We start from the raw sequence: 10,068 nt of genomic DNA, 5'->3' as shown, positions 1-10,068 counted from the left end.
TAATGAACAATATGGTTTTGGTGTTGAGACATGGCTGGTCAAGTAGTTGAAGGCACATGGTGAGAATATATGAGAAGAAACATTGAGTGGTGTGAAATGGTTGGCTAATAAGCATGTTTAGATGGTGGTCCAATGCGATTTGGGTCTTTTTCATCAAAATGAAGTGGTCGGTGGTGCTGTACGGGCTATTGCTGTGGAATTTCTAAGATGCTAGGATGTGGTAATGGCATATTTTGAGAAGGTTGTGGATCGGGATGATGAGCTGGTAGGCTTCCCAAGTAGAGATGCCTTGTTTGAGTGAGTTTATTAAAATTTTAAAAATGAACATTGAAATATATAGAAAATATAATTCTCTTGTTACATTTCTCCCTCCACAATACATTCCCTCTATACATTCCTCCCTCCACACTACATTCCCTCTATACATTCCCCATGATGCCATGACCCTTTTTGTTATTATGTGAACCTATGGTGTGAAAGTTCATTATATGCATTAGCTAAGTTATTTGATTGCAATGTGGATTTCAAAATGTCAATTAGTGAATTAACAAAGTAAATATAATTTCTAATGATGCTTATTTAATTGCAAGGGTACAAAGTAAATATAATTTCTAATGATGCTTATTTAATTGCAAGGGTACATGGTAAAACATTCATGTGAAGTATTGTACATATAGGAAATGGAAATATGCTCACACATGCCAAGATAAGAAAATTGTTTATATGTATTATGAAAGGATATTTTGGAAAAGAAATAGACTTGTATACAAAGAATTGATGTAATTTTATTTTCCAAGATTTGCGAGGAAAATACAAACCATGAAGAGCCTCTTACATTCATATGAAAAATGGATGGAATGCGAAAAACAATTGGGCTTTCCACGAATAGAGGCAAAGTGGGATAGTGTGCTTGAGTGTGCCTTATCATTATTGTCAAAAGAATATTTTACAGGTCATTATGTATAATAAATGGACTCATATGTTATAATGATAAACAGATCTTGTAACCAAGCATTGGCAACAACCAAAGAATGCAAGATAGGTGATAAAATAGAGTGCGTGGTTTATATGTAGACAAGATGAGGAAGATTCAAACCAGACGACTAGGCAGAATCTAGGGATGTGATGCATTTTATATATTATTATATTATGAAGTGCTATACGAATCGTGCATGCAAGGTGAGGGATGCCATAAGAGTGAAGGGCGATAAGAAAAATGAGTGTACGGAGAGTGAACATTTTTTTCTCTTCACTTACTTTATTCGTGACTTTGAAAAGATGACATTTATTCGATATGGCTATGACGTCTTTGTTGTATAGTATTTTTGGCATTATAGCTTGTGTGAATAAAAGAAATCACATTCATAATATACCACACATGATAATCAAGTATGCAATCAAATTAGCGAAAAGTGGGAAAGAGGATATAAATCATATGTTAGCAAGTTTGTTGACTATATATTCATGCACAAATTTGAGCCACGCTCTTGCCTAAGTCTACGCTTTGTAGTGAAATCAACAAGGTAGTGCTATAAGGAAATAAAATTTGAACCTAAAGTCAAGGGAATAAAGTCAAGGGAATATGGGGTACGTAAACTTGGAGCCAACACCCTTACTTTAAAGGTGTGGTGTTTCACATCCAATTTTTTTAAGAGTCTTATCACTAGGGGAATTTTGAGATAAAAAATAGGCCTCAAAACCAAAAATGTACTAACAAAATTAAATTTAAAAGAATCAATATGATTCAAGATGATGATGTCATCCCAAGGGGAGAATATTTTGGAGTGAAAAAAAACTATTTTTTAATTGGATTTTCGACTTATCTCCTTGTAGGTTTACTCAAGTGTCAATTGCACACGTCCGTTGGATGTATAGTTAAATTTTACATCCAATGAGTACCCACTCCACATACTTCTAAGTAGACCCAAATTGAAAAAGAATGGAAATACATGAAAAAACACGTGAACAAGATCTTTTCATGTAATTTCAATTTTTATTTTTATTTTATTTTTTACTAAGAAGTATGTGGAGTGGGTACTAGTTGGATGTGAAATTTAATTCTGTATCCAACATGTTTCTACACTTGACATTTGAGTAAAGCTACAAGGAGATAAGCCAAAAATATAATTAACAAAAATAGCTTCCTTTTCTTTTCTTTAAAAATTCATAACTTTTATTTTATTATTTCAACTCTTGTTTTATTATTTTCCTTAGACAACCTAATTTAAACCTCAAAATTCCTATAATAATTACAAGACTTCCGAAAATACCAAGTTATCAAATTTCAAATTGAATAGAAGCATAACAATGTAAGATGTTCACTATAAAAAAAAACACGAAATGCACAATAAATTCCCTTCTCATACTTTTTAAATGTTGTTGAGTATTTTAACCAAACTAGTGAGAAGCCCTCTGCATATACCTCAAAAATGTATGGACGTCCTAGAGTAAATGAGGATTGGATTTCAAATTAATACAATGTAAATCATTTCAAAGGTTGCTGACCCTGGGGGAGGGGTACAAAGCACCATCGAGGGTCGTAGTAACGAAAGGTGGCTTGAAAAAGAAAATTGAAAATGTGCAGTGACTTCACCTTGTAATGAGGGAGGAAGTATGATGAAGGCGATAACCACTATATATTTAGGGCCATTTTTTAGCTTTCCTTTTTTACTTTTAAAATGAACATAATAGAGCCACAGTGGATATTATTGTATTACACTGCGAATATGGGCATGGCATCATTTAAAACAAGAATCGTAGAAGCCAGATTCAAACATTTAAATGTATGTTTTGTCATAATGTAAAACACCGTCAACCAGCCGACTTGTGTATCAAAAATAGAACTAGGAAATGGCCTAAGAGATACCTGCTAGCAAATGGGAGACATTATTTTGTACTGTTATGAAAAGAAAAGGGAATTCTTCAAACCCTCACTAATTATATACATTTGCCAGTGGTAAGTTAAAAAGAAGAATCCACTGTCTTTTGCATGCAAAGATAGCATTAACCAACACAGGGAATATGATACAGGAAAAAATATGTGGAACATGTTTAATCCCAAATAAATATAGTAAACACACGTATATTTTTAGGATTACTCGCTGAGAAAGGCCACAATTTCTCAAAATTGGAGCAGAAACAAAGCGTACTAATACCTTAGTCTGAGCACTTAAATGGTGGATGAATCTGGTTGCAAGTAGTGGTTGTGTTGGGCCAAGCTTTCTTTGAGATTAACGAGGGTTTTCGAAGGTGCTCCCAGCTCTCCATCTAATTCTTGCTATGAAAATAAAATGAAAGCTGCTTATTCCCTTCATGCAGTAAGTGGACTGAAGGCTCTACTCCACATTTAGAGAACGTCCAATCTCGTTAACTCAATCAACTTCCAACCACTAAATGAATGTACAAACAACTCCCATATGCATTGTATCGCTTAAAAAAAGTAATTTTATGCCATGTCAAATATCATATCATATCACAACGTATATATCACCCCACAGAGCTTCTAACCCTCGTGAAGTGGAACGATGTTTTATAATCTTATTTATGTCACATGCATCGTATTATATCCTAGTCAATACCTTGTATTTGAGGATTCATTCACCAATTAATAAACATGTTTAACCATATTCAACATGCTACATGCTCGGGTCAAGACTTAAAAGCTCGTGCTTAGTATTATCATGTGTTTGATATACAGTGTGCTTCGCTATGTTACAGGCTTAGAATTTGGTGATAATCTAAAAATGTTATATAATAAATAATGTTGGTGAGTTAATCACCCAATCTTTTTCCAATGAACCTTTTTAAACTGTTATAAATAATGTTGGTGAGTGCCCATTCGCGAAGGCATGGCTAAGGCTTCAATCGACCTTCATCTCATCGTTGTTGATAGGCTTGGTATTCGTTCAGAGACATTTGCATTTATTATATTGGGTGCATTTCGTCGATTTAGGCATTTATTTTTTCCTTTCCAGGCAGAATTGGCATGCTTACAAATATTTGTGTGTGTTCAGGTTAGGGTCAGAGTTAGGGCAGAGGAGGTGCTTTCGGTGAAGATTGATCGATCCTCTTTAACGGAAAGTGTAGATCATCACAATGCAGCCCGCTGTGAGGCAAGCCACCCAGCTTTGCCCTCTCATGGGCTGTAATGCGTTTTTGGGACTGCGGTATGCTTTCCCTGTTCAGGGAGCTTCATCTGGTAAGAATTTTTTTCTGTAAAAAGGGATGTCGTAGGCTGCATGAATCATGTGAATTCGCTAGCTGTCAAAGCTGTCCAGGTGTACCATGGCAATTAGCCTTATAGATTTCAGTGAAAGTTTGTCAATAGAAAAAAAGAAAAAAGTTCAAATGTGTAAATGCTAATGAGGGCACAGGCATAGCTCTCCACATGAAACTGACCTGATACTGTCAAATAGGCCTGACGAGAAAAGAAATCTCGGGAGTAATCAATCCTCCCATCCTTTTCCGGAGCCTTGACTGGCTTCGATCTGAATTTTTCTTCCAACTTGGACAGCAAGTCCTTGGTCTTCTCAAGGTCTTCAATGGCTGCATCTATGGTAGCTTTAGACTCCTTGTTAGTTTTCTTGAGATCCAATACCTTTTTAGTTTTCTGTGTTACTGCATTCCTGGTCTCTAGCAGATCCGCGTCAGTAGGTTGTCTAAGAGCCCTGAGCTCCCATTCTGCCCTGTCTGCTTCACTAAACAGTGTTGTGACTTGAAAAGCCTCGCCTGTACCTAGGAAATTACTGGTCATGATGATAGGTATGTGAACATACAGAAACCCGTGGTTTTGAATGAAAGTATGCGTTGCATATGCAAGAGCATTGCGAATTCGGGCAATAGAGGAAAACTGCAAATTAAATTACAACAAACAGTCACTGCATATATATCTATATATATATATATATATATATATATATGTCATAGTTCAAGATACTTCATGCACATTGTCAAATTTTAAATTGATTTCAGGTTTTGGAATATTTCGAAAATATAATGAGTATGAATGAAATGAAACAAGTTTATTCATTCCTATTGGATTTCTGAAATATTCCAAAATGAATGGTAATATCTTTGAATAAACAATAATGTTTTTGAAAAAGGACATTATCAGAATTTCCGGAATATCGGTCTGTCCTTAATTATATTAAATTTAACTAGATTGATGATTCTGAAAATAAGGAAAGTAGGGAATTTTTATGAATCGAACTAACAGATTACAGAGTAAATTGAGCTCACTCTTATCCATCTAATTTCTAAATTTTTTGAAAAGTGAGATAAAGATAACTCCTTAATCTTATTAATTTGTTCACAATAAATCAAAACCCTACACTATTTGTTCTAGGGTGGAGGTGAACATAGTTTCTGAGGAATTCCAGTGGTAGCCACGTCCTTGAAATTGGATACTTGGCAGGATCCACCGTTCCAACTTGCAAAGCCTTCTCAACTTTTAGTTCCACCTTATACTTTGTTCCTTCTGCTGCTTTTCTCAGGACCCCTTCCACTAGAATACTCGTTCCAGTAGGTGTCAGCGGGCCGATAGTGGCAACCGAAGCGTCAACTACAACCTGCACCACAATCCGTATCAAATTGTAAATTCTTGGTCATTCATGTGCATATTTATTGTGAACTTGAAGTGATTCTCATAGTCAATCATGGCTTTTTTGCAGCGATTCTCACAGATGTCTTTTCTTCTCTTTTCTGCAGTGCTCTGAAGCGAATAGAACTTACCGCATCTTACGATAGCGTACTGATCCGGATCTGTTGTAAGTTATTATTTATAATTCACAGATGACAACGAAAAGAAAACATTTACGGGCTCTGAAGAGAATAGAAACGACCGCAGTTTACCTCAACTCACCGATTAAATCCATAGAAATGACCACAATTTACCTCAACTCACCGAGAACATGTGGTATCAAATAGTTGTGCCAGAATTCAGGGCAACAAGAACAGGTGGCATCCAAGAAAATGGTGGTGGTAGCATACAGGAAGGGAAAGTTATTTTGGATATCACAAAATAGACAAAGAAGAAATGAAATCCGAACTTTGGATAAAAACGTTTTGTACATTTAAAGTTGCTTTCGGAAACATGAAGTTTCGAGGTCGATTTGAAAACTTTGCTTAAAAATTGCCAAGGAAAACTTTGGTATTTGTACGCAAACGAAATGTTTAGTCAAAGAAGTGTTTAATTGTCGGTGAACACCCATATCAAACACTATAGACCCTCCTATGCCGGACATAGGGACTAATAATGGATAGACCGACTAATAAATTTAAATAAGCAATGAACTTATCACCGTTTTCCTTTTTACAACTTATGTCTAACATTCTAAACATATGATTTTCCGCATAACGACTATATTGAAAGGATACTAGGTTCAGCGAGATTATATATACCCTGTGGCCTATACATACCGCATGGCGAACTTATGTCTTACATTCTAAACCTATGATTTTCCTTTGATATGAATCAAATATGAAACATTGAAGAATTGAATGTAATATTTGTTCCCTTTCAGTCACACAATATTTGAATTTGAAAGGATATCTAACAACTTATAGCTTCCCATAGGGGCAATGCATATCGTACATATGTGATGCAAATCTACTTGTATCATCCTTTGCACATCAAAATATGGTCGAATTGAAAACTTACTACTTTATTTCAGCAATGGAGCAAGGACCCATCAACCATGTTTTAGTTAGAATTTTATTTTTTAGATTTTTATTCTTTGTTTTCAAGAGGAAAGTTTATAAAAGATCACAATGCTGTGTGTCTGTAGTTAGGTGAGTCAACAGAATCCTAGCTGTAGAGTTTTTTTTTAAAAGTTGCTAGAGTTATTTAAACTCATCCCAGAATTGTGTGGCATAATAATGTTGCATGATTATTTAATGAAAAAATATAATTTATTATAAATACTAAAACTAATTATAATAAAATTGAAAGACGATAGCTAATTATACTTTAAAAGCGAAATAAGTGTTGCAAGGTAATTTAGTCCTTGCCATGTAAGTTAGGAATGATGTTTGGGAAAAAATTGCATACAAACTATAACCTAACTATAACCTACATTGATCAATAATGAATTAATAGTGGTTAATAAGAAAAATGATTTTTGTACTCTTGCTTTGGCAGGAATCAATAAATTGCTTCTTTAGGCACAAAAACTTGGTTAAATATTGGTGGGTAATAACTATTAGCAAGTATACACATTCATAATTTTACTCCTACATTTTGAGGAAAACATCAATAGTGGTTGGAAGTAACTCCTAGTAATTATATTTATTTGCATCTTAATCTTATCCATTTTTTATGCAAAGACTTGTTAAAATTATGTTGGGAAATGATTGATGGAAAATATCATATTTGCGTGATTAAGAGAAATTTTCAATCTATTTTCAAAGATTTTACTTCTACGTGATTTTCATGGAGAAATTAACATTAAAAAAATAAAATAAAAATTCATTCAACAAAAATATAAAAATCATGCATGAATATTGCAACTATATCCACAAATTATAACATAAAATATGTGAAGAAGTTATTTACCTAACATTATATTGTATAAAAACTATAATAAAATTTATAAATTATAGTCCAATTTAAATTAAATATTTTAAATTATGTTATTGAATGCTAAAATAATAATAGTCAACAAGCCGATTAATTTCTAAATCTCTACTCTTACGACCAAAAAAATTAATGATATAAAATATATATCAAACTCAAATCAAAATTAATATTCATTCTATGTTGAATCAAATTGTATGAAGCTTGATTTTTTCCTCCCCTTTAACCTAATGTAGGTATAAAATTGAAGATTTCAATAAAGCCATGTGTCTAATACGTTGACGTTAATACGCTGATGTTTAGAATGCAGTAAATCGAATTTATCCTACTTCTCATTTATGTAAATAGCAAAAACAGCTAAACACAATTACGTCTATCTATTTCTCTTATGGGGCATGTTCTGTTTGGTTTTTCCTAACTAAAAATGAAATTAAAACACAAACACAACATTTCGTTGAAAATAAGCCTCGTCTAATTCGAAGAAAAACCATATTTAAATTAAAAACTAAAAATAAATAAATTCTCTTTAGATGGAAAACTAACACAACCAAAACATTCAACCAAAGATTTGGTTTATCACAACACCGGAGAGAAATAGAAGTAACTATGCAAATAGGCATGAGAAATCAAAGCGTTTATTTTTAAGAATAATTATGGATTATTATAACAAAATTATTTTTTTTGGTAATGGGTAAAATGTTTATTATTGTTATTGTAATTATTTGCTTATATTAAGTATCAAAATATAAATATGTGATACATATATTTTATATTTATGTTTATTATAAATATATTGTAATATTAATATAAATATATTAATTTTTGAGAGTTAGTTTAATTGGTTGTGTTTATGTTGTTAAGTATTTTTGTTATTTTAGAGATTATGAGTTAGTTAAGGAATTTTTTCTATTTCAAAGGTTATGAGTTCAATTCTCTCAATATTTTAGGGTTAGGCTCTTTGGTTGAGCTGGCAAAAAGTGATCATTTCAAGTAGATATTCCTGGTACAAATATTTCTTGTCCATGGACCTAGCAGTCACGAACGAATCTCCAATGACCATGAACCACATAGAAAAAAAATATAAATATATTAATACATTATTGTATATATTTATAAATATATTAAGTTATCAATATATTCCTTTTAATATTAAACTAGTATTATTTACTTAATAAGCCCTAAGGGTTAGCTCCACTAGTCAAATAAGTGCCTCGCTATTCGGGAGGTCACAAGGTCAATTTTCCTTGAAGCCCTTAGGGTTAGGCTTAGCTATTGGCCTCCGGGCTTGATACCCTTGATCAAGCTCAGATATTTCTGTGGACGTAGTGGCCACCCAGTGACCGCGGGTGTCCATCAACCAGCTGAAAAAAGAAAAAAAAGAAAAAAGAAAATTATATTATTTACTTAATACATACATTTTATAATAATATAAACATTCATATATTTATAATTTCATGTTTTAATATTATTATTATTATTATTCCTTTTTAACTATTTATTTATATATTGTTATTTATAACAATATGGACAAAAGAAGAGAAGAAAATTGAAATATTGTTTGTAACATTATAAACATTCTAATATTATTATTTTTAATATAATTATTTTTCTATTTTTACTATTAATTCAAATATTATTATTTATAACATTATCAACCAACAAAAAGAAAGAAAAAAACACTAGATATATTTTTATTGATCTTTTCAATTTCGCATAATATGGAAATGTACACGCGAAATAGAACCTTTGTTTCTCCTTTTCAATGGGAAAAGTATATCTTCTTGTTACTTTTATAATATACATACACACAAAACATAATATTAAAACTTATCTTGTTAAATTATGACTGGTTAAATTATGAATTTGCAAAAAAATATCATGGCCTTTTACTCTTTAATGTAACTATGTCTCTATGTTTTTGAAGACTGCCATAATACTTTTTTCATTTGATGTTGAGATATTTCCCAATCTTTCATGAATGTCATAGTGTGACACAAATAATGAGGATTATAGTGTTGAATTTATTATTTTGACTATATTAATCCATCCTCAACCATAAATAAAATATATTTAGCCATAATTAACCATTGTCAATCATATTCAATCATAATAAATCATATTTAAACTAACAAAACTCTTGATGAACATGGCATTGTCAAATAACGATTAATAAATGTTATGTTTTATTTTTTATTTTACCAAGATAAATGTCACAATATGTTGAATCTAACATAACCCTTCATCAATGTCACAATGTCATGAACATAATCCTCCATCAATGTCACCATGTCATGAACATAATCCCTCATCAGAGAATTCTCATTGTCACTTAGTCTTGAAAGACATAGGGACATATGTAATAGGTTTCATAGTCAACATGGCCATTATCATGGTCCACCTTGGCCATAAAGAATAATCTATAGATAAATAGTGACAAACAAAGATGACATCACAATGTGACAGACATAATCGACTTTATAGTGTGGTCAATAACA

At 32.2% G+C, this 10,068-nt stretch overlaps 1 protein-coding gene across 1 annotated transcript; it reads right to left on the bottom strand.

The window, feature by feature from the left end:
• Positions 1-4,070: 4,070 nt before the first annotated feature.
• On the bottom strand, positions 4,071-5,873 carry LOC149169907 (asparagine--tRNA ligase, cytoplasmic 3-like). The gene is made up of 5 exons (XM_089425379.1): positions 5,861-5,873; positions 5,741-5,760; positions 5,421-5,567; positions 4,399-4,849; positions 4,071-4,177 (listed from the first exon to the last, which is right to left on the bottom strand). The coding sequence occupies exons 1-5, from the start codon at positions 5,871-5,873 to the stop codon at positions 4,071-4,073; spliced, it is 738 nt and encodes a 245-aa protein (XP_089281505.1).
• Positions 5,874-10,068: the final 4,195 nt, after the last annotated feature.

This window comes from Pinus tabuliformis, chromosome 4_2 (assembly GCF_031772625.1).
Source record: "Pinus tabuliformis cultivar Carrire ecotype Pingquan chromosome 4_2, CPIR1, whole genome shotgun sequence".
NCBI classification, from domain to species: Eukaryota; Viridiplantae; Streptophyta; class Pinopsida; order Pinales; family Pinaceae; genus Pinus; species Pinus tabuliformis.
The sequence above is the reverse complement of the archived record's forward strand: the minus strand, read 5'-3'. Positions and strand labels throughout refer to the sequence as shown.

Coding starts and splice junctions, on each gene's coding strand:
- LOC149169907 (XM_089425379.1), bottom strand. Junction 5,568..5,740: donor ATCCGGATCAGTACGCTATC/GTAAGATGCGGT, acceptor ATTGTGGTGCAG/GTTGTAGTTGACGCTTCGGT. Junction 4,850..5,420: donor AGGCTTTGCAAGTTGGAACG/GTGGATCCTGCC, acceptor TTTAATTTGCAG/TTTTCCTCTATTGCCCGAAT.